General features: G+C 36.9%; 1 protein-coding gene across 1 annotated transcript in view; it reads left to right on the top strand.

Moving 5' to 3' along the window:
- The window catches only part of LOC102490663 (doublecortin domain-containing protein 1), a gene marked incomplete at its 3' end in the record, with an annotated part of 51,713 nt that overhangs the window by 12,370 nt on the left and 13,126 nt on the right, over positions 1-26,217 (top strand). The window contains exon 2 of the mRNA XM_027771685.1: positions 15,723-15,892. Within this exon, the coding sequence (XP_027627486.1) occupies positions 15,723-15,892 (170 nt within the window). The remainder of the gene's footprint in view (positions 1-15,722; positions 15,893-26,217) is intronic.

The following is a 26,217-nucleotide window of genomic DNA, read 5'->3' as shown; positions in this document are numbered from 1 at the left end:
TCCCATTCTCATGTTGGCATTTGGGCACACACATGTGTGCTCAGTGTGTTTTTCAAGCTCCTGGGTCCAGGGCTCAAACTACAAATTCAGCTATGTAGGATCCAGCTGCCTTAACCAACATGCCATTTGACTGGCCCAACACAGATATTTTATCAAGTAAAATGGAAATTTCAGGTTTTTGATATTTAAGATCAAGCATTATATTTCAAAGAAATGTCCTACTGAGGCATGCCACTTCAGGCAATGTTGCCAGTTAGCTTAAGTGTAGGAAAAAGTCATCCTTTGACGCCACTTGGATAGAACATTTTCCAAAGTTCTGAATTCTACTTTAATATTGCTTCTGAGTGAAGGAAACCTTGTCAAGATTGTAAAAAGTTGTGAAGAGGTGACCATCACCTCAGTTGGAAAGTAAAATTTAAATGGAAAATTCAAGATGGAAATTATATTTTCAAGTGAATAAATACTGCATTAGCATCTACAAATTTGTAAGCATGTGTGCAGAAAGACAGGAAGAGAAAGAGGGCATTATAGTATATAGAAAGAGAGACAGGTAGAAACAGAGGCTCTATGTTGATTTATCAGGGAACACAATGTGAATAAAATAATCATTCTAACTGTATCTCCCACTTGGAAAAATGAACACTATAATCCACAAGATTGAGTTAATCCTGAGCCAAATCACATGTCAACTGGCAGTGAGGATGGAACCATTTCTTTCTCACTTCTAGAGGCCTACATAATCTTTTGCTTTTCATTTTGGGTCTTCTCAAGATCTGTATTTGTGATGGAATATATGGATGTAATTTGTGATGGAAGATAGTTGAATTTAGTTGTCTGGATGGAGGTGGATGTGAGATTTCTCAAAGTTTTTTTTTTTTTTTTTTTAATTCCCAGAGGGCTCATGCACTCACGACAGAGAGACAAAGGGAGAGGCATCCCCCCCCCCCACCCCGTGAGTAATGGTTACATATCACATAGAAATCCTTTCTCCATTTATTGGGATTTGGAGTACATTTGCACATACACTTAATGTGTTTCTAAGCTGCAGGGCCAATATTCAAACCACACTTGCCCCTGTGGAATTGGGCTACCTTAACCACTGGGTATGGGGCCAGCCCTCTCAAAGTATTTATAAAGCCTTTTATTAGTAGATGATCTCTCAAGTTAATTAAAAAAGCTAATATATTTGTTTCAAATTACTATGCATTGTAGATAGGAAATTGTCATACTTGTCCAACATAGCAAATGCTATGACTAATTAAATCATGAAGTTGTATGTGTCAAAAGCATAATACAAGAGTTTAAAGCTCTTAGGTTGCTATAGCATCTAACTATGAACTCATTGAGGGCAGTTCTTTTTTGCTATGATATTTTTATCATGTTCATGTTGAATCCAATTATGTTTTAACTTGTTTGTTTTTCATACCGGGGACTCTATGCTCAGGAAGAAAACAATGATAATTATTTCTGTCTGTAATTTACTCGAGTAAGTGATTTCTATGCAACAGAAGTAAATAGGATCAGCATATGTATGATAAGTATATTTTTATTTGCTTTTCCTCTCATGGGCTAGTCCATCCTTAGCTATTGCAGGGCATAGGGCCTTGATCAGGGAGCGAGCACAGGATGAACCCCATAGCACTACTTTCTCACCCCGCAGTTGGCATGCTGCCAGACGGTGATCTTTTACAATTTTTAAATATCACTCTGGGAGAATGTTAGACAACAGTTGATGCTGAAACAAATTGGAAGTCAATTTGTTTGATATAATCAGATTCAAAGGCTTTGTTTCCCAATAATAGTTTAGCAACTTTTCTATTTTGTTTTGGTTGGCTTGCCAGTATCTTCCAATAGGTTTCAGACTTCACATTCTGCCTTACAGAATTAGAATTGCTTTCTTCTCTCACTCTATGGAGTACATGATGAACCCTTTTAAAGTGCAAGTATAAAATTCAGAAGACTATCAGTATATGTACTGTGTCTTTTAGGGCACTTGTAAATAGGAGGATTGTATTTTAATTAGGGGATAGGAGAAAGGAAAGAAGTCTTTGAACTCCAGTCTAGCACACTGGTATGAAGGTTTTCAAGTCATTTATTCAAGTAGTAGCTCCTGGATAAGCATTAAACTTGTGCTTCTTTGTAATCAACAGGGCTTTCAGCTTTCCCAGGTCAAGTGGTGCATTCAATACATGTGGATAATAAACTTAGGCAAAATAAAGGGGAATTTTATGCTTGGGAGGAAAAGAAGTTTATGCACTTTTAGACTCACCTAAAAAACACTGTCCATTAAAGTAATAAAGAATGAAAGGAGTTTTTTCCCCCCACTTTTTGGACTTACTTCATTGCTACAAGATAATCTTTTATGTCTAAAGAATTGCATGTTTCTCTCTCTAAAAGAGGAGCTAAATCAAGAACTGAATATTCCTTTACCTACAAAACATGCATATTTATTAAAAAAGGTGGATATATTTGAAAAATTGCATGTATTCTTATGCTATTTACTCGTTACTATGGCAACCACCACACTGCTTAGTATTTATGTTGTCTGAGATTCAGAGCACCTTTTCAAAGTAATAAATATGCCAGAACCATGTATTGTATTTTCTTTGGTGTTTAGAAAAATATTTATTCTAATGCATATTTTTGAAGGAAAATAGCAATAAGTAATGTAAATGTCAGCTTGGCTTAAATGGTAGCTTTTATTGTGGTATGTTTTAAAAATCAAAATAATTGTTTATTTTTTCCTTAATATTAAAATCTGAATAAAGACTAGAAATAATGAATTTTAAACCCATAAGTCAATCTTGAAGTATAGTCTCTTGATTTTTCCTGTTTTTAATAATAATATTTTGATTTCTAACAAATTCACAAAAATATAAAACGTGAACAGTTAGACCAAATACTTAATGCTACTACATAAATCAAAAAAACAGAAACAGTTTGCGTTTCTGATTAAAGATGGTTCTTAATGTCTACGAATAAAACATTTTTAAATATTTTGTATTTGAAACTGAAGTCATGTTTGCTATCATTTTTCTTAGTTTAATCCTTTAATTTTCTGACATGTAAGATACATAAAAATAACTGTAAATGTTAAATATCAGAATGGAAATTATGAAGCATAAAATCAGGCATGTTTCATGTCACATATTACCTGTTAAGAAAAACTGCAATACAGCATTTAAGTGCAACAGAACAGTGAGCATATTGTCTCTGATACTTGTAAACAGGATGGAGCTGCAGTTTCACAGTTTATGTTGACAGTATCTTTGTGGGAAATGTAATTATCAAATGAATTATAACATGTCTTAGTATTAAGATTATTAACAGTCATTTTAATTGCCTTTTTCAAGATAATTGGATATGTTCTCATAAGTATATGGGAAAAGGGACATTGGACTAATTAGATATTTTGAACTCAGTTATTCTTACAATATCTAGAAGTTTAACATATATAGTCTATATTTTAGGAATTTCTTCTAATTAACCATTTATAGAATTAAAATAATTTATAAGTCATAAAAGTCTTACTGATTATCCCTTGATATTTCTTCTTGTGCATTAGTAATAATTTTTAAAAATTGATTAATAGTAATCTTTATAATTAAATTTTCACTAACAAGTAACAATATCTAACATTGACAAAGTTAAGAAATAATATTTTACCCACTAATGGGTACTGTTAGATGAATTTTCTAATAATATTTCTGGTAGTTTCAGAAATCAATTCAATTCTAAAAAGCAATTCAGTTTGGAGGTACATGTCAGTAGCCTTAATATAGGTAATGCACTTTGATCCAGAAATTTAACTTTCAGAACTTTTTCAGGAATGATTCGATGGTTTGGTCATAGGTGTATATACAAGGATCGCAGCTTTATTTACAATAAGAAGTATTTGGAACAATTAACTAGGATATTAAAATATGTCCTCGACAAATACTTTAACAACATAGGAATATTTTGCAAAGTGAACAGGGTTATATATTGGGTCACCAGAGAAGTCATGATGTGTTTTTGCATAGAAAAACAGAAAAATACACCATGACTTTCCTGATGACCAGTATATAAACTGTGTGTTTAATGGGGTCACCCCTTTTTTAAAGAAAAAATTATTTATTTTAGCTCTATAAAATCATAAATGAAAATATTTTAAAATTATGATGTTTCTAATTCCAAGGATGGGGAGGTTGTAAGGTTTTTTTTTTTTATATATATACTTTTCTTTCTTACTGTAATATGGCATTTCTCTAGCCCCAGTTATCATAATTCAAATTGTTTTTAATAAGACAAGTTAGTTAAAATTGTGTTTACATTCATTATAATGAAAATTCAACCAGTAAAGGAACAGTATTGTCTTGTTCAACATTGAATCCATTGTCTTTTTTTTTAAGTTTGGAAATAGTTGGTACTCTAAATAATTTGATGATTGAATGGATGGATGATGAGATCAGGAATTAACAGAATAGTTTTAGGGAAAAATGCATTTGGCAAGCCACAAAGATGCCTTGTTTATGTTTAAGTAAACTTGATTTGTTTATCATAATAGTAAATGACAGGATAATAAAGTGATCAGAATATGCAAGAATTGCTTTGCTAACTGTATCTGTGTAGCATAGGATAAGCAAGGGCTAGAGAGCCCTTGTCTTGGGACATTTGGTTTGTATTATGTACCTATAACTATTAAAACCAAAACAAAACAGCAAAACCTTTACCGCTGGGATTCCTATAGGAGAAATAACTTATCTGAAAGCCTGTAACTCCAGTTCTTAATTTCCCCACTCCCTCCTCCCCTCAATTGAATTAATATTTTTTTTAAAATGAGTTTTGATAATGCAAGTTTCCTCAGGAATGCAGCTATTCCATTATAAAATAGATAGTTTTATAGTAAGCTATGTTTCTGTTGTTGAAAAATTAATTTTCAAAAGAATAATTGTCCATTCAGGAGTATGTGTACGTGTGTGTGTGTGTGTGTGTGTGTGTGTGTGTGTGTGTGTATGATTTACATGTTTACACAACACCAGAAAGGTAGATTTAAGGACAAAATCAAGTGTCTTCCTTCACTGAATTGAATGTCAGCCTTGTGGATCGGCTCTGTTGAACAAGGGCCTTTACAAATAAGATCTCAAAGAACAGATGTCTCTTGGTAAGGTTGAGTGCAGCAACAACTCATGTTTCCTGAACCAGTAGTCATTATCTCCTTTGACAATATCGTAATATACTTGAGAGTCTAACCACAAGGTATAATGGCTTCACCTGAGATGTGGAGAGATTTTTAGCACTGGTGGGAAGTTCAGTTGAATAAGTGAGAGTAAGTTGGGTGACAGGAAATATGGTATTCTGCTGCTTGGAATGTTGTCAGCAGTTTTTAAGTAATAGATACATGTTCTGGCTTGGAGTAATATGACTAAGAACTCTACCTAAGGATTTCTAAGTTTGCATTGCTTGGGACTGGCTTTTGGAAGTTAACCTCTGACTCCTTTCATCAATTATATAGTAGCTAGCTGTTTCTGTCAGAAACCAGAGAACAGTGACCTGAAGCTTTTTATTTATAGGATGAGGGCAATTTTAAACTTCTTGTCTTCACTTGTGCCTTTTTTTACACATGCTTGCTTTCCTCTGCTTTCTGTTATCACCATCCCACTAGAAGGCACCATGTCATATGAGTTTGAACATTCAATTATTTTGCAGAAGATAAGCAAAAAGTGGGATGATGAAACTCATAAGACATCTTAACCATAGAAAATACGATAGTAGTTAATGAGATACAGGTAAACTGAGAATATTTTAAGTATGCATATGAGTAAGCAAGTAGTTTGAGAAAAAAGGCAGGCTTCAGAAGATGCATTAGATATACATAACATGCAAGTTAGTAACCTGTAAATAACGGTGAGATGACTGCAATTAATGGAATATGATGGAGTCGACAAGTGTTCATTTGGCAGAAAGTTAGAAAGACTAAATCATAATCTTGCCACTTCTAGGCTGACAGATGTGTCATGCCTCCTACTGATGGCATCCTTTGTGGTCTCATTTCAGCCCACAGTATTGTGCCCAAGACATCCAAATAAGACTCATAGCTCTTCAGCAGGTTAGTTAGCAAGTTACCTCTTTATCTGGTATTGACCTTTGTCTCTCTTAGCAGATACATGCCATTGACCACTGAAACTTTTTGTGTGGGCCACCTGGCACAAATTTCAACTCTTGGGGCCAGGCAATGGCACAGGGGTAACACAAGTGGAGTCACATGGGAAAAACCTAGGTTCATATCCCAGAATCTCCTTGTGTACACTGGGTACATATATGTATACCCATGATCTGGGTTTGCTGAGATGGGGGTAGATTGTAGTGTGAAGACCATTTTATGGGTGTTTCTCTTTCTCTCTCTTTCATGGAAGAAATTAAAAAAAAAATCAGCTCTGGTTCTCATAATATACCATCATGAGAAGGACTGAGTAGCAGAGAGCAGAGCATGTGAACGTCAGGTAACTCAGGCTACAAACAATGTGGTCCTATCCCTCATACCTTATCCTAAGGATGTCAGTCTGTTTCATTCCTCTTCCCTTGCCTACTGCTATATTTTAAATTTATTGTTTATTGTATGATTTGGGCATTTTAAGTTGGTCTGTGAGCCCTTCGAGTTAGCTTATCTGGTAATGTATTTAGTGGCTACCCTTGATAGGTGAGATTCCACTTGACAGCATGCTTCACTTAGAACTTCACTAAACCTCCCTCACATTCTGGGGTCTTCACCTAATGCATTGGTCATCACTATCTGGTATAGCGACCTAGAACCTTCTATGAAAAGAATGTTAAAGTTTGAGAGAGAATACCCCCCAGTGGGATACAGTCACACTGCAAAACTCTTTCTCCTTCATGTCTCCATCTAGTCAGGATTTTGGCCATGCACACACATGTACCTGCTAAAGCCGGCATGTGGACCACTGTGGTCTGCTATGTGAGATTCTGCCTTCTATAAACATCACTTACCTGCTATCGTATGGGCTCAGCTTTTTTTTTTTTTAAGCTTATTCATATCATACAGGAGAGAGAGAGACAGGACCCCCAAAAGGGTCTTTATACTTCAGTTTACTCCTGGTCTCAGCTTGTATGCTTAGTCAGGTCCTGGGACACAAACCTAGGACCATGCTCATGTGGGTCCAGCTGCTTCACTGCTATGCCACTGCCCAGTCCCTGCAGTTTCTTGGTCAAAGGATTTGTGGATTGTCCCTTGGTTTGAGGCCCTGGAATGGCCATAAAAGGAATGTCCTTCTTTTGTGAGGTGAGAAATGGAGACTGTCCAAGAATAGACTTCAGTTACAATAGATAGCTTCTCAAGTAGATGCATTTTGGAAGACATATATGATAGGCAAAGATCTGGAAATTGCTTTCCTTGAAACTATTCATATTTACGTGCCCCTTGGAAAGTCTCCACTAACAGTGCTGCAACTTGAAGACCGCCAAGCATTTGCTCTTCCGTAGCTGCTGTATGCCCAGCACATGAACTTAATGAGGTGAGACTGTTCTTAGCCCGTTTTACAGATGAAGGAACTGAAACACAAAGAGGTTATGTGATTTATTCAAAGTGACACAGCTAGTAAATGTGCAGCAGGGATGCACACCAGAGACTCTGGTTCCACAGTCCTGGCTCATGACCACCATGCACTTAAATAGCTTTTGCAAGAAAGAACTGAAGAGTAGCTCCATAGGTGGACTTGGTGGGGGAGAGCAGATCCATGTAAAGTTGTTAAGAAATAGGAAGTAAAGAAAAATAGTGGTTTCACAGTGTGCCAGTGAATAAGCAATGTGTGTGTTAATAAAACGAGTCAATGGCTTCATCTGTATTCTGTTAAAATACTAGGGTATTTAGTGTCAGTCAAAGTAAAATTAACACATTTTTATTTCTTTAATTTCTAATTAACAATTAATTCTTGTTTAATTAGTAACATACAGGAATGTTATTTGGAACCCTATTGTATTCTGTATATTCTACTTAACCTGTGAACATGTTCTACTTTTAGTGAGGATGACACTGTTTTTATAGTAACATTACTGAAGAAATATTGCATTTAATAATGGTAATGATTTCACACTTCCATAACTCATTCTATTAAAAGCATACTGAAACTATTTCATAGAGGGAAAAAACCCCTATACCTATCTCTGAAATGACTACTCTTTCATTAAAAATTAGACTATAACCAAGAATAAATAAAACTACCACTATATTTTAATTTAAGACATATGTTTATTTTTTTAAAGAATTATTTTTATTTAACTTTATTACTATTATTATTTTTAATTTGACCAGAGAGAGAGAGGGAAAGTGAGAAAGACACACCACACACACACACACACACACACACACACACACACACAGAGGAGGCGGGGATAGTGAAGCTGCTAGGTCTGACATTTGAACTGCGGTTGGCCATGTGGGAGTCCAGCACTCCTAACCACCACACCACCTGCCAACCCCGAGATATGTTTAGTTTTATTGAATTTAGATAATTAGTAGGCATATATGGAAGGCAAAGATCTGGAAATTGCTTTCATTGAAATTATCCATATTTACGTGCCCCTTGGAAAGTCTCCACAAACTATTTGGTACCTAGTGCCACAACTCGAAGGCCGCCAAGCCTCTACTCTTGAGGCTTACTCTAAAAACTTTTACTATAAGAACAGTGTCATCCTCACTAAAAGTAGAACATGCTCATAGGTTAAGTAGAATATAAAGAATACAGTAGGGTTCCAAATAACATCCCTGTACATCACTAATTAAATGAGAACTAATTGTTAATTAGAAATTAAAGAAATAAAAATGTGTTAATTTTAGTTTAACTGACACTAAATACTATGGTATTTTAACAAAATACAGATGAAGCCATTGACTCTTGTTTTATTAACACAAACATTGCTTATTCACTGGAACACTGTGAAACCACTTTCTTTCTTTAATATGCCTAGTTTTTTTTATGAGAGAGTACACAGGAGGGAGAGACATAGAGAGTGAAAGAGGTATTTTGGGTAGGGTCTTGCTGGATTTTAATCCTCCACCACAACCTCCCAGTTAGCCAGGACTATAGGTACATACCACTATGCCTGGCCTATTCAGGTTGGGCTGGGAACTGAACTGGGGTCACCCATGCTGCCTCAACCATCACACAGCAGTTCCCTCTCCCTTGCACTACTACCAAGGCTGGATGCAAATTTTATTTTTTAATAACTGGAATATATAATAAATACATAAGTCAAGGAATTTTCTTCTGCAAGGTGATTTGATCTAATACAGAGCTGAATTTTTGCTTAAAAACATTTTCTACACTGGAAGGACTCAACATACGAGAGAATTCAACAAGCAATGGTTGTTCAGTAAGCTTGAGAAGAGAACCTCTGCTTTCCTATTGTAAGAGGCCCTAAAGGGAGAAGGATAGTGTGAGGTCAACAGTCCTTTGGTCTCTATTGGAAATACCAGAGGAAAGGCTGGGCAGAGAAAACCTCCTCCTCTTAGTAAGCTATACAGAGAGACACCTTTTCCTACTTGATGCAGATTCAGAGGCACCTAACACTTCCTGAAATGTGCCAAGCACTGTACAAACGCTTTCATGTTCATTGTTTTTATTTATCCTCATAGTCATGCAGATAACTCTATTTTGCAGATGGGAGAACTGAAGCTCAGAAAGATTATTACAGTCAAGGTCACATAGCTATAAAGTGGCAGAGAAAGGCATGATCTTTCTCTTATGAATAATAGGTACAAATTCCTCCATACTTGTGGATTTGAGTTATGTTAAATTTCATTTATTCTTCCATATGTTTAATTAGCAGAAAGTCTAGCCTCATACTCTGAGCTTCCTGTCTTCTGTGAATTATCTAAGAACTTTGGGATTTCACTGTAGTTTCAAAGGGAAGTCCTCCAGCAGCCCTCTCCCAAATAAGGAATAACCCTGGAATCAGTCTGTTGGTGCTGCTGGTACAGTTGGTGGTAGCACTGCAATCCCTCTCCTTCAGTCCTCCAGCCACTTGGATCTTAAGCACTTGCGCACATGCCAGCTTGTTTCAGGCTGACTGGGCCAGGGATTCAAATAGCAGTTATCACATGGGCTCTGGCTTCTCAGGAGCAGCCCATTACCACTGTGCCACATAGCTGGCCTTGGTATGCTCTTAGGAAAAAGAAATGTGATACACTGTAAAGATACATGTGATTACGTGTAATTCTGAAAATATAATAATAAAATTTAAAAAAAGAGAGTGTGTTAGGGTTTTCCAGAGAAACAACCAACAGTGTGTGTGTGTATGTTGTATAGAGAGCAGAGTCTCATATGATTGTGGAGGCTTTGGTGGGTCTAAAATCTAATGGGGTAGGTTGGTAGTTTGACAGTCTCGGGACCTAGGGAAGAGTTGCAGTTCAAGTCCAATGGCAGTCTGCTGGCAGAATTCCTTTGTTTTTAATGCCATTAGGCACATGCACAGGCATAAGAGAGCACCCTCCATAACAGGAACCAGTCCCCATGCAATATTTTTTCCTCTAGTAATTCCTTCTTACTAAGGGTAGGGCAATCTTTGTTCTGTTAAGACCTTCAACTCATTAGATGAGGTTCACTCCTACTATAGAGAAAAATCTACTTTCCTCAAAGCCCATTAATTTAAATGTCAATGTCATCCACAAAACAAACACCCTCACAGAAAACACCCAGAATAATGTTTAATCAAATATATGAGCACCATGGCCCAGCCAAGTTGGAGTATAAAATGAACCATCAGAGAGGATAACTCTGTTCCTTAGGTACTATGCTCAACCAGATCGTCCTTTACTGGGCCCTGCAGATCACAGATCACAGTCTTTCAAATCGATCTCTGCCATTTTTCCTCCCACCCACCTCCATCCTTCTTTCCCTTTCTCTCTTCTTCCTTTTATCTCTCTCCTTCTCTATCATGTACACACATGCATCCCACATAGCTATTTTCTTTCCGGCCTTACTGTTCCAGAGGAGTTGTGCTGGGATAAATGCGTGCAAACCACTTCTTATTAACCTTGTTCATATCCTGGAAAATCTAGCAATTTAACTTCAAAGTCTATGAGGCCCAGAAATCGAAAATACAAAAAGGCTCATATATCATCCCTCTGAAATAGGAAGGTCTACTCACTCCTGGGAGTGGAGCTTGTAAAAACTTATGCTTCCATTCTTCCTCAAGGAGGAAGAGGAGAGGAGAATGGATTTTAGAGGATATCTAACAGTTTCTTCCACAATCCAACCTTTTGGCCACCAAAATGTCTTTGGTACATCATTCTTCCTATATATAGAACACAGGAAGACAAATACCTTTTATCTTTCCATCAAGACAAAAACTGACTTTTTGGTACTTTCTTTAAAAAAATCAGAAAACACTAAATCTTCGTAAGTCCCATAGATACTTATGCAGCTATGCAGACCTATAGCTGTGTTTATTCTTGTAAAAGGAGGCTGTTTATATAAAGATAGGAGATCACACCTTTTTATTTGTTAGGGACAGACCTAGTTTGGATAATGAACTATTTGGCCAGTTTAGATATAGAGAATTAGTATTTAAATTTTGCCTTAATTATTTACTTTAGTCCTGTAAGGAACTTTTCTTCTGTAATTCCAATATTGCGGAAGTGAATAAATGTGTTCTTGGCATCTGAAGTACAATTTACCATATTTCCTTAACCAATATTGATTGTGCACCTAGTATGGGTCAGGCACTGAATTAAGCTCTGTGATGTTCACTGTAAAGTAAACAAGACAGTCTCAGCTCTCATAAAATATTTTATAACTATATTACTGGAGAAATACATCATATATTACTAGGATTTAATGGATTAGCCAAGGAAACTGATGGATGTATATGTTTATTTCTATAGTATCTTAGTCTGTTTTGGCTGCAGAACAAAATACCTTAGAATGAGCAACACGTAACAGAAATCTATTTCTTGGAGTTATGGAGGATGGTAAGTCTAAGGTCAAGGAAACAACGGTATCTAGAGAGGGCCTACTTCCTCATAGTGGTGGCTTCTTCATGTGTCCTTACATGGTGGAAAGGGAGAGTTCCACCCTCATGACATACTCTTCTCCCAAAAGGTCTCACCTCTTAATACTATCACAGTGGATATTAGGTTTCAACATACACTTTTTGGGGGGATAACAAACATTCTGATCATAACACAAAGGAAAATTTATTTTTTGTTTAAAACAACGATCAACTTAAAGATAAACTTCTGGAATAGGGAACAAAAAAGTGTATTTCATGATAGCAAATTGCCTTCTAGCCTTCTAAATATTTCACAAAGTAGGAACAGCTTGAGCAAATGTCTGGTGACTGGGAATAAATAGAGTAGACAAGATGTTTTTTAAAAGTTTATATTGGGGGCCGGCAGGTGGCGTAGTGGTTGAGGGCGCTGGACTCCTACGTGGGTGACTGGTTTGAGTCCCAGACACCTGGTGGCTTGCTTTCTCACTTCTCTACCCTTTCTCTCTCTCTCTCTCTTTCTCTCTCTCTCCTTCTCTGGTCAAATTAAAATAAATAAATAAAGTTAAATAAAAAATAAATTCTAAAAAGAAAAAGAATTGAAGGGGGAAAAAGCGATATATTTCTTGCTCATGTAAAGATCTGGGGAGCTGGTAGAGTGCTCTAGGGCCCTTCCATCTTGTTGCTCTATTGTATCTTTTTTTCCTACAGTCTCAGATGCTCCACTCACAATCATACATGGCTGTTACAGCTCTTAGCTATGACCACATTCCAGACATCAGGAAGGAAGAAAGAAAGACCAACAGTTATGCCTCATCCTTCTTTTTTAGTGACAATTTCCAGAAAATACATATACCATTTTTATTTACATTCCACTGACCAGAACTTATTCATGTGGGTGTGTTACTACACCTACTTGAAAAGACAGTGTTAGCTGGATACTCTTAAGTCTATAAAAGAGGAGAATGGATTTTAGAGGACATCTAACAGTTTCTTTCACAATCCAACCTTTTGGCCACCAAAGTGTCTTTGGTACCTTGTTCTTCCTATATTTAGAACACAGGAAGACAAAGACCTATGCTTTGTCATACATGCCTATTCCAACTTTGAATATGACTGAAAATTCAGGTGCTTGGGCTGAGACATAATCCTTATCATTAAATTCAGGTGGTCTGGTTACCTATAAACTGAAAGTCAATACATCTTCCGCATTGCACCCAACATGCAGTGAATGTGTATTTGCAAAGAGAATATGGCATACAGTCACTGGTCCATATGGTTATCAATGCTGCTAAGCTAGGGGAATTGTAAAGTCTCTTTTCTCTGGTGGTAGAGCAATTTCCTTGATTACTTCATTAGAATACCCCTAGTTCTGCCATTTGGAAAGGGTCTTCTTTATAAATTATATTCCCTAACCATATCTCAGTTGGTCCATGGAAAATTTGCCGTTCTAGACTGCTGCACAGTTTATGCTCTGCTTCCTGCCTATACCAACATGGGCTTGAGATCTGATTTTGAGTTCAATTGCAAGACTTTAGGCCAGTTTGTGACTTCTTTAGCAGTTCAACATCCTGCATCTCCCCCCACATTTGTAGGCTTCCAATCTATAGATGAACCCAAGTTCACAGATAAAGATCACTTCTAGACACTATTGTAAAGACTGGGTACTGTTTTTTTTCCCTTTATTCTATGCCCGACTCTCCCTCATCATAAATGTGACTCCCTTGAGGTCTTCTACCACAATAAACTTGGATGAGAAGGTAGCAGTCTTAATCTGATTTTGACAGCGAGGCTGGTTTAGTTTTATGACAAAAGAATTAATAAGGGAAAGTCCTTTTTAAAAGGTTAGGGGTATAGTCTTGACTCCTAAAATTGTCACTTTAGAGTTTTAATGGTTTCAGCTTAGGATACTAAATTCTCAAGATGGTTGAATTCTTCAAACCTGCAAGTCCCAAAGTTCCAAATTACTGGTCTCTGAGTTGAATTTAGGTTTTAAGTTATCTTAATGTTCTCATTTCCCTGCTCAAGAACCTACATATTTTAGGTTCTTGAAAGTAACTTAATATAAGATGCTGAATAAAAAGACCAAACTGTTCAAACAAGATAGAATTTTATTTCTCATGCAGTCCCTTCTCCTTCTTTTCTCCTTTCAGGATTTTGGACATGCATGCACACGCACATGGTGTATTTTTCAAGATCTTGAGTCAAATTGCATGTGGGATCCAGCCATTACCAGGGGACAGCCTGGCTCCCTCTCATCAAATTTGTTTTTTTCCTCACAGCAGTTACCACTATCTGCCATCTATACAGTTTAGTTATTGGCCCTGGCATTATTTCTTGTGGACATACTGTTTTGATTTTAAGAAAATTTAGGTTGTGTTTATTACTCAAGATTTTTAGGTGGCAAATAAAAGAATCCCAATTTAGGATAGCTTAAGTGAGAAGAGGAAACTGTAGGCTCATGTACCTAGGAATCTCAACAGATGTGGTTTTTAATCACTGGTTTCAGGTATTCAGATATCGTTTTCAGGAACCTCTCTCTCCACCTTCCACATCAGCTCTCATCTGTTTTGGCTTCATTCTCAATGGTGGAGGTTGACATTTTTTTGTTTAGAAGCTAACAATCCCAGAGAATAAATCACTACTTTTCTTCTTCGTTGAGACTCTGAGTTACCAGTCTCTGTGTCTGAGGAATGGAACACTTAGATTGGCCAGCTTTTTTGAAGGCCACACCACATAATAGATAGCCCCATCAGAAGCAAGAGGAAGAGAAGTTCCAAAAATCATGGGATAAAGGATAGACCAGAAAAAACAAAACAAAACAAAAAAATCATTGTGCTATGCTTTTTTGGTAACATATTCTCTAGGTAAGTTTGCTTATATGAGCAGTTTTCTAGCAAACAGCAAAAATGAAAATACTATGTAGCAAATTAGCATTTTATTCTCTTAATAGGATTATACCAATTATAGACTTGGATTTATATTTTTCCTTCCTTTAGGCTCTCATCTCTTTTTAAAAAGAATTATTTTAATTCCTTTTTAAAAAAATAATTTATTATTATTTTTCAATTTTGACCAGAGAAAGACAGAGAGAGAGAGAGAGAAAGAGGGATCAAGCCATCAGGTCTGGGACTCGAACCAGTTGACCATATGGGAGTCCAGTGCCCTCAGCCACCATGCCACCTGTATGCCCCTCTCTGTTTCTTTTTAATGAAAGTTTATTCTATGAGAGAGAGAGATGGAGAAAGACAAACAAACTACCCCCCCCCAACAGCATCCTCATGCCATGATCCACTTGCAACCTTATCCAGCTCAGATGATGGATACAAAAGTGTGTGGTCTTTGCCTGTACAAGGAGGCCCGGGACACAAACCTGCAATTTTCCCATGTGGCTTCAGTGTTAATTTCACTGGCATTTTTTTTCTTTCTTTTTAAAGAATTATTTTATTTAACTTTATTTGTCTATTTATTTTTTTAATTTGATCAGAATGGGACAGAGTGAGAGAAAGTGAGAAAGCAAGCCGCTAGATCCGGGACTTGAACCACAATGGGTCACATGGGAGTCCAGCACCCTTAACCACCACACCACCTGCTGGCCCCTTCACTGGCATTTCTTATTAAATAATTGTATGGTCTAGAATATGATGACAAGTGAATTGTCATCAATGCCCAGGCTCAATTTGTAACCCAGGCAAAGCTTATATTTTATATTAAATAACTTTATTCCTCATTCTTAGCTGAACATGGCAAAGACAGAAATGGAAGAACACAAAGAAGTACTGTCTCAGCCTTCTTTATCCCCCTTGAGTGAAACAATGGCGGTATTACAGCAAATCAGTCCCGAAGGCACCTCAGATGGCAGTACTGTGGACCCAATTTACAAATGCATTTCGAATGATTTACCCAGGTAAGGATGTTACTTCAGCAGCTTAAGTGAGTTCTGAAGGGAGTGGAAGTCCTTACAGGAAGTTGTCCACACAGTTGTTTATTCAGTATGTGGGGATGTGATGAGCTATATAGAATGTTCCCTGGTCAGAGCCTTTCAATCGTTTCTACTTTATGGGAAGGAAAAAGATAAACGATGCAGTAACCATAAATGATTCCTGGGGTCTGAATCAGACAGGTAGCAAAATGATAACAACAATAACAGCAGGTAATATTAGCTGTGTGCCAGTCACCATGCTTAGCACTTAACCTGCATTGTATCACTGTCCTGTGTAAAACAACCTTGGAAGGAATGTAAGGGAGATGATCTTCTCAGCATCTTCATTTCATTATGAGTAAACAAAGACCTAGAGAGGTGGATTACTTTGTCTTAACTTGCACAGTAAGTAGAGAAGTACCGTTTGAACCCAAATATACAAAGCAAAGGAGACAGCTTATTTGCTGTGTGTGTGTGTGTGTGTGTGTGTGTGTGAACACACATGTGTATGTTTTCTGTTACAAAGTGAAAGAACTCGAAGATGTCTGTCAAATATTTATAAATTATTTGCTGGCTAAACGTGATGCTATAGTCGTTATGTTAAATAGGAAACTGAGACTACAAGGACATCAGAGAAGTTGGTCATAAGTGAGGGATTATAGGGACCAGCAGATTGCTTATTGGTTACACTGCAGGACTCTCACATGGCTGACCACAGTCTGAGTCCCAGACCCAGCAGCTTGAAATTCATGCCAGATGCTTGTGTAGGCATGCCCAAAATCCCAAGAGGAGAAAGGAGGAGAAAGGATTGTGGCATGGCCATCCCCTCTGTGGGGGTGATTTCTCACTTTCTGTCTCTGTCTCTCTGTCTCTCCAGTGAACACAAGTGCCCTATAGCAAAAATCTCTCTCTCTCTCTCAAAAAAATGAGGGATTATATTAATGTCTTTACAGAATGCTAGTCACGTTTGAGTGTTTTTCTTTTGTGTGTGTGTCACTAGGTTGAGATGAAAGTGAGACCTAGGCTTTCAGCTACTTTTTTCTTTAGTCTGTTCCTCTGAGCTCTAAATACAGGTTCGGAGCCTATGAGATTTTTAGCACAGTGCATTTGCTATATGACTACTTAATTTAAAAAAATGAATAAATACCCTATGTGTTATGTTATAGTGAGTTAAGTCACTCATGACAGTGTTCTACCCTATAAGACAATGAAAAAAATTCTAAATGGGACTTTAAAATGTCCTTTTATGCAAATTCCAATTCTAAGATAATGTGTGTTTGCATTTTGAAAATTATCTTCAGAATTTTTTTTTCAATTTTCCTCTTCAGAATGATATTACATTCACGTTTTATTCTATTTGGGTGGGGGGGGAGTTCTTAGCTATTTTATTTTTGCCTGATGTAGTTAAATATACTTTAATTTATTCAATTTTTCTGCTTTTTCTATTTTCTTTCTTTGATTCAGTCTCTTTTTGTTATGTTAGTCTTTCTTCTCATGTCACACTTTCCTACTGCCTGTTTTTTTTTTTTTTTACAGTTTTTGTTTCAGTGTGCTTCTGTTTCTTTGTGTGCATCTTAACTTCTTTTCTGTCACTGTTATCTGTTACCATCAACTTTGATTATGATGTACCTAGAAAATGAAATAACCCTCTTCTTGACAGTTGAATAGGAAGTCAAAGACAATGCCCAGAGGTCTTTTACCTTCACGAAAAACACAATGGTGTGTTTCAATCTGAAAGGGGTCAAGTTCATAAAGGCTAATGGTAATCTAAGATCTGTTAGTATTAATATATTTATCAGAGAGAAACAATTTTCTCTGTAAGTAAAGACATTTCTCCTGTGATTGAGGTTAAAATTTCTCTTGTCTCATTCTTGTTTTCCTTGCCACCTTTCTTCTACCGTCTCTGTGGTCTTTTATGAAAAATAATTATTAAAACATGGTCAATTTGTTTTCCTTTGTGTAAATCAGAGTTGTGCTTTTTTCATGAACACATTATCCTTTCTATAAAATATGCCCACATAGATATTATTTAGATCCATTCATAGTAGCCAAACAGTGACCATTCACTTTATTTTCATGTTCTTATTTGATGTTGTTCACTAACCTTGTATTCTATTGACATTACTCTCTCTTCTCTTTTCTCTTTCTTGTGTGTGTTCTTTCTGTGTTTTTCTTCTGCTGTCATTCTTGTTACATTTGCTTGGAACAGAGTCAAAACTGTTCTGCCATCCTGCATTCCAATAAGAAACATAACACCAATAACGCAAATTTGTTCAGCAAACACATGGTGCCAAATGATCCCCTTATTTTATGATCCATCGCTTGGACGTAGGTGATGGGAAGTGTCTAGCCTCATTTTTGCTGCTCTTTCCAAGAGAGAAGGACAAAAAGGGACTTTTCCTACTCAGTTGTAGTCTGATGTATTATTCCGTAGTAAATCCAGAATAGGGCATCAGCCTTTGATACATGAATGGCAGAATCAGTTATTTACTAGTAACAGGTATCCTGGGTTGGTCCTACCCTATTCACAAAAGGTAACTCCAAATGTTGACGTGAAATATTTCCACATTATAATTGCACTTTAACATGAAGAAATACTTGGCCCGGCTTCAGGAACATGCTCCTGTAGACACTGTTACATGGCATGCTGAAGCCACATGGGAGGCCCAGGTTTGATTTCTGTACAGCCCAAGAGCCTGGTGTGGTGGTATGTGCTTGCAGTCCCAGCTATGGGGGATCCTTGGGCAGAGGTTCTGATAGAATGAGACCCGATGTGTAAAAAAATTAAGAAAATGTTATAAATAATTACTATTTCTTTTAATTACAAATAAAAAATATTTTTGTTTCAATTATTTTTAGCTGATGATCAGCTAAAGAATTTACTTTCATGATTTTTTTTTTAGAGGTTTTCGCTACAGGGCGCGTGCGCTCGCCAGACAGACAGAGACATAGAGACAGAAAGTGAGAAATCACCCCCCAGAGGGAATGGTCACACCCCAATACCTTCTCCTCCATTCTCCTCTTGGGATCTTGGGCACGCATGCACACGCGCCCGGCGTGAGTTTTAAGCCAGCGGGTCCAGGACACGAACCACGGTCAACTACGTGGGAGTCCAGCGACATAGCCATTACGCTAACTGCTGGTTCCCACTTTCATGATTTTTTAAAATGGAATGTTACAGTATTTTTATTTTTCTGGTAGCTCAATGTATTACTCTTTTTTAAAGATTCATTTGTATTTCTTTCTTCCATGAGCAAGAAACGAAGGTGGGGGGAGGATCCCTAAGCAGCAGTTGTCCCCCAGCCCCAGCCAGCCCCAGACCAAGGGTACACGTGCACCTGGCATGCTCAGGGAGGTCTCCCGGGAAAACCTGGAATTCACCCACATGGGGCAGCTGCACGGAGCGTGTTGTTTCTGTACCACCATCTGGCCCCCAGTGTCCAGGTCCCTGAGGATGCAAATTCTTTTAGTTCATAAATAAAGTCTTAAATCAGGCTTGTCTTTTTTTTGCTCAGGATTCTTTATTTCTTTTTTTAATTTTTTTTACAATTAAATTATAAATTTTTTTTGGTACAAAAACTTTTTGAAATTCATACATCGTTTTCCCATTACAAGTATTTCCATGAACTTTTTTTTTCTGAAACATTTTTTTAAATTAAAGAATTTACATTAATTCCCTAAGCATCGTCACAGCATACAAAATGTGATTTCCTATTCAGAATATACTGCATCATGGCTCAATCATGCACGTTATCATCAGTAGTTTTCCATTTCTAGTTTCATATACATATGCATACACACACACACATATATATATATATATGGCCCCTATTTCTGACCCTTTGCCCTTTCCCACCCTCCTCCCATACAAGACGTTCTCAAGGGAGAGCTATACCAGGAAAATTAAATACAGACACAGAAATAAGAGTTCAAAAACTAAAAAAAATGATCAACTTAATTGTAGGGACAAGTCTGGAGTTGAATATTATATCCCAGAATCTTAATTGGGAAGATCGAACCACAACAGAAGATAGATTAAATACATGAGACTGAACTGGTGAAATAGTATTTTATGACTTTTGACTAAAACATTGGTGATTTTCTTCTAGGCTTTGTTTTCTGGTTTTAAAGATTTGTGTCCTGTCTTGAGCTGTGGATAGATTCATGTACCTACTATTTGAACAGAATCCTAAGTTTTCAGCAAAGTTCCTTAGCATTTCTTTGACTTATTAAAGTTAAAACTGCTTTTCTTGACATTACCAGCTGAACTTGCTATTGAAAGTAGTTAGATTATTTAAGAAAATATGGGGGGAAAAGGAATTAAATCCGGTTTTGAAAGGTGAATGGTGGTCCAGCCCCCATGCCACGCAGCTCAGTGCTCTGCAGTGCCGGGTGCCCGTGCCAGTGCCGGGTACAGCGTTCAGCATTCTGTGGTCAGCTTGCCGGGCCTGCTTCGCCCATGCCCTTGATCCTTTGATCCTGCAAAGGCTGGCAGGGTAGGGATGGGCAGTAGGGATGGCAGTGTGGGACATGGTTGCTTTTTCTGTCTCAAGAAAGAAAAAAATAAACTTTTAAAAAAGTGAATATAGATATTTTTTTGCTGTAGATAATCTAGGCTGCTTTTCCATAGACAAGTCTTATTTTCAGGGATACTAACAGCACCCAATCTATTCGGTCAACTTTATGCCCTTTACTTAATCTTTATTACATTATTATTATTATTACTATTTTTTGCTAAAGGGAGTGTGAGCTTGCCAGAGAGAGGGAGAGGAGAAAGCACCCAGCATGGGCAGTAATGCCGCAGTCCCGTCACCTCCGCTTCTCCCTCCTTTTCAGACTTTGGGCACATACGTACATGTGCCTTCCATGTTTCTTAAGCCCCAGTCCCAGGACTCAGACCTCATAGTCAGCCTCGTGGTCACAATTCCCTTCACCATGAAGCCAGTCTTATGTTTGTGATTTTCAATGGGCATGTGTCATAGATCCTTTTAGAAATTTAAGCAGTTGGATAGATCACCTTTCTAGAGACAATGCAGTAACTTCATGTTTCTAGAGATGATTTGTCCATTCTCCACCAGAATGGGTGGCAGAAGGGAGTGAGAGGAGTGGCAAATGATGTGGAGGCAGTACCATCACTGTTTTAGATCTCTGTAGATGTCCAACAAATTATACTCTCCCAAGTTCATGTTTATTTGTTTTTCTTCAGATTTTTCCTTCAGGTTTTTAAAATCTATGGCTCTAAACATTAATTTTATTTTTCTAGGAAAAAAAGAAAAAAGAAAAAGTTAAGACAAGATCATGCACCAACCAGCGGCATGATGGTTGTGGTAGCTGGATCTAATATGGTCTACCCCACAGCTTCAAAAACAGCCTGAATGCATTTGTGTGCAGGGCCCCAGATCCCAAGAGAGAATGGAGAAGAGCTGTAGCATGGCCTTTTACCCTGGGGAGTGATTTATTCCTTTCTTTCTTGCTTGCTTTCTTGCTTTCTCTGTCTTTCTTTTTCCTTTCCTTTCCTTTCCTTTCCTTTCCTTTCCTTTCCTTTCCTTTTCTCTTTTCTTTTCCTCTCCCTTCTTCCCTCCCTCCCCTTCCTTCCTTCCTTCCTTTCTTTCTTTCTTTCTTTCTTTCTTTCTTTCTTTCTTTCTTTCTTTCTTTCTTTCTTTCTTTCTTTCCTCTCTTTCTCTCTACAGCAAGTTCACATGTCCTACAGCCAATTACAAAAAAAAAAAAAAAAAAGGAAAGAAAAGAAAGAAAAGAAAGAAAAAAAATTAGGTCTTTTTTAAAAACCAATTTTTCTTGAAAAGTTTTATATAATATCTATAACTTTCCCCACTTTTAGATTTAGGCATACCTTGATTTTGCTTGTTTATTTTTTTAGAGAGATTTTTGCTATAGATTATGTGTGCTTGATGGAGAGACAGAGACACAGAAAGCAAATAATCACTCCCCAGGGGGATGTCCACACCACAATTCCTTCTCCTTTATTCTCCTCTCAGGATTTTGAGCACACACCACACACACACTCAGTGAAAGTTTTAAGTCACCAGGTCTGGAACTTGAACCATGGTTGACTATGTGGGAGTCTAGCGACGTAACCACTATGCCATCTGCTGGTCCCAACATGCCTTATTTTTATTACTTTGTACTTTTGCATAGGCAGAAATATTATTTTTACTTTCTAGTGTAATGATTTTTGCCTCCAGTCCTATTCTCAAAATTTCTTATGAATTTTAGAGATTGTTTTTCTTGGTTAGAATTTCCTTTTTCTACAAAAGCAAGCAAATTTAACAAAAATTTATTAAATATATTTTATGTGGTAGGTACACAATTTAAACATAGACATTGGTGATTATTCAGTCATTGAGTTATAAGTAAAATTTTGACATGTATTATAAAATAACTTGAAATTGACCTGGAATTGGAAGTCCTTACCAATATTTGTAGGTTAAACTAAGATTATATTTTCTTCTGGTGTTGAAATTAAAAATTGAGGGGAATTGTTCACTTTTTTTAAAGAATTATTTTATTTAACTTTCTTTCCTTTCCTTTCCTTTCCTTTCCTTTCCTTTCCTTTCCTTTCCTTTCCTTTCCTTTCCTTTCCTTTCCTTTCCTTTCCTTTCCTTTCCTTTCCTTTCCTTTCCTTTCCTTTCCTTTCCTTTCCTTTCCTTTCCTTTCCTTTTCTTTTCTTTTCTTTTCTTTTCTCTTTTCTTTTCTTTTCTTTTTTCTTTCTTTCTTTCTTTCTTTCTTTCTTTCTATCTGACCAAAGAGGAACAAAATGAGACAGAGAGAAAGAGAGAGAAAGTGAGAAGCAAACCACCAGGTCCAGGACTCAAACCATAGTTGACCATTTGGGAGTCAGTGCCCTTAACCACCTTGCCACCTGCCAGCCCCTCATTCACTTTTATTATCACTTTATTCACTTTCTGTGATGTTTAATTCACATTTTGTCAGAGAATCTGACAATTATAAAAAGTTATTTGTATCATTGGAAATTACTCTTTTAAGCAAGTTGAGGAGGGGGCAGTACAAAGTTTAGTAAAATCTTTGTGCTATGTGTACTCCAGAGATTTTCTTTTAAAAGTCTACATTCACTAAACATGCATAGGGTTATTTCTTTAATTTGTTGCATTCCAGTATATTAAACCACTGATTTATTATTGAACATACTTATGGTCATTTTCCTTTATGTTTATATTTTTTTATTTGCAGATATTCCAATTAGAGAGTTTAATTACCATTAAAATGGTAATAGGATAAAGATAAGTTTTACAAATGATAATATTTTTGAAAACCCAGAACTCTTCAGGAAGGTTTAAATGCCATAAGAATATAAAGCAAGAAATATATGCTTGTCAAATATACAGTATAAATAAATAATTTAGATGAAAATGGTTGACTACATTTAACAAAGAGACTACTAAATAATGAAGGGCTAAAGAGTGGTTGTTAGATTTGATGTATTTCATTGTATATTGTAAGTAATTGCTATCCATAGAAATTCTATGGCTTCTGTATAAGAAAAAGAGACATTTTGACAGGCAACACTCGAATGAAGCGACAGCAAGTACAAATCCTTGGCAACTGTCATTATCCTGCTGTTGAATTCACATCCAAAATGTGTGATAACTTAGACCTGAGTGTTTGTTATTGAGCTGCGGTCTGTCAAAGTAGCCACACTTCCTATCTAGGAATAGAATTGTTAGCCACATGCAGATTCATGCCATAGAAATCTAACCTCACTAAAGGCGCTTTGTGTTTCAAAAAGGGGGAAATAAAAGCTCCATGTCATTTTCTACTTTCAGTGAAATTTCTCATGAAATATTACTGATTCCATTAATGCAGGATTTTTTAAAAGAAAATACCAGATAAGCAGATATTTTATCTCATCATAAAATTAATTAAGCATTAATAAATGGTTTTTTTGAGAGATTTTCACTGTAGGGCACGTGCGCTCACCAGACAGACAGAGAGAGACACAGAGACAGAAAGCGAGAAATCACCCCCCAGGGGGGATGGTCACGCCACAATCTCTTCTCCTCCATTCTCCTCTCGGGATCTTGGGCACACACGCACATGTGCCCGGCGTGAGTTTTAAGCCACCGGGTCCGGGACACGAACTGCGGTCGACTACGTGGGAGTCCAGCGACATAGCCATTACGCTAACTGCTGGTCCCAGCATTAATAAATATTTTTGAGAACACTAAAAAACCAAAGCAAATGAATTTCAGTTTATTAATTGCATTACATTAGTTGTCCATTGCATTTAATGCAGATTGTGTAAGCTAGGCTGTATCAGTAGAAAGTAACAGAAGCTCAACTGAAAATAACTTTAAAAATGAGGAACATTTGGGGCCAGTGGTGGTGTGGTGGTTAAGGGTCTGGACTCCCTCAGGGCTGACCATGGTTCTAGTCCTGGACCTGGTGGTTTGCTCTCTCACTTTCCTTCTCTCTCTCGCTGTTTCTCTCTGGTCAAATTAAAATAATAATAACAATAAATAAAATTCTTTTAAAAACATGAGGAACATTCTTTATGTCACTTCTGAAGAACCTGGGAGATAGAGCAATTCTAGGGTTAAATTCAGAAGTTTAGCTCTGTTGTCCAAAAGGCTAGCTTTTGTTTCATTCTCTATTACATCTTCAGAGTATGAGCTAGAGCCTTTGGCTTGACCCTTTCTGTTTACAAGATGGTTTAGCACGTGTTCACTCAGCAACGTCTGCATAAAGGAGAGAGAGATAATTTATATCTCCTTTTTATTAGAGAAATTAAAAAAAAAAAACCAGTCCCTGGAAGACTTCTCCTCATGTCTCATTGGCCAAAATTGGATCACACACTGATTACTTTTCTTGCCAGGAGGAGGGGTAGTAGAAGTACCCTGATTGGCTTTGACCCACTGAAGCTGACCAGGGGATGCCTTCCATTGACATATAAGAAGGAAGAATTCCCAGAGATAATCAAGACTTTTTTCCTGAGGAAGAATGGGAGTAGTGACTTTAAACAGTCAACGTTGCTTGACATAATTCTTGACTTCAGCTTTATTATATTTTATAAGTTGTCTTTGTTTCTTGTCAGTGGCATTTTTTGTGTGACACTTTTTGTACAATGTCATAATTATCAAAGAATAATTACTGCGTACCAATCACCGGTTGGCTTCCTATGAAGGTGAATAAGATGTAAAACAAGCATTTTACCCTTGCAGAATGGAATATGAACTCACATGGCAACATGGAAGACATAGCAATATGCAAAACAGCATATCAGTTTATACACAGATCCTAGGGGAATGATTTGGAATAAAAGCTGACAAGGATCTGGTGAGATAGTAACACCTTTCATGTGTCTTCCTAGCTTGTATAGATTTAATGAGGCCTCTCCATGCCCCAACCCCTGAATTTCTCCCTGTGTCCACCAGGACTTTTCCTTTGCAGTCAGTAATTATAAACTTTTGTGTTATTATTTGTTTAATATGTGTCCCTTTCACTGGACTATTATTGCAATTATGGAAGGGGTTCTAGGAAATCTAAGTTCTAAACTCAGATTACCATTTATTGAACATTTACTTTTTGAAAGAAGTGCAGTAGTGAGTATAGATTAACTGAGTCAACACCAGTGTAAAAAGGCACATCCAGTCAACAAGGAGAGAGAGTGAAAGACAAGGGGGATAAACAGTGCCAGATGGTAGAAATCCTTGACTGTGAGAGCAGGAAGTATGACTTTATTAGAAATTTTCCTCCAATTGCTGTAAAGAGCTACTAAGGTTTATTAATACTATTAAAGTAAGGAAAAGAAAAGAAAAATTGCTCCTGTCAAAGCTAGATTCAGCTCCTTACGTGTAATCATGGTCTATTTCTCTGCTTTTTCTGTATTCCTTCCTGGGCATATTTTCTTAGATTTCTATACCCAACATTTTTTCTTAGATGTTTTTTCTTAGTTGTTTTGTAGAGCAAAAATTATAATTAGATTTAACGAAAAGCTCAGAAGGTAAGCATAATTAAATACTATTTTGGAATATTAAGCAAGTTGCAAATGCCACTATATCTAAGATCTTTCCTGATAATCTTTTGAATATAAGTATGCAATATAAAATAAAAGCCAAATATAGGTCAAATACAGTCCTGTTTTAGAAATGGAGAAAAGTGGGGCCAGCAGGTGGAATCGTAGTTGAGGTATTGAACTCCTACATGGTCAACCATGATTTGAGTCCCAGACTTAGAAGTTTGCTTCCTCACTTTCCCACTCTCTCTCTCCACCTCTCTGGTGAGCACACATGCCCTATAGCAAAATTAAAAATAATAATAATAGGGAACCAGCA

The sequence above is a fragment of the Tupaia chinensis genome, unplaced genomic scaffold (genome assembly GCF_000334495.1).
Source record: "Tupaia chinensis unplaced genomic scaffold, TupChi_1.0 Scaffold000037_15, whole genome shotgun sequence".
Lineage (NCBI taxonomy): Eukaryota > Metazoa > Chordata > Mammalia > Scandentia > Tupaiidae > Tupaia > Tupaia belangeri.
Note: the sequence above shows the minus strand (reverse complement) of the source record. Positions and strands in the feature narration are given on the sequence as shown.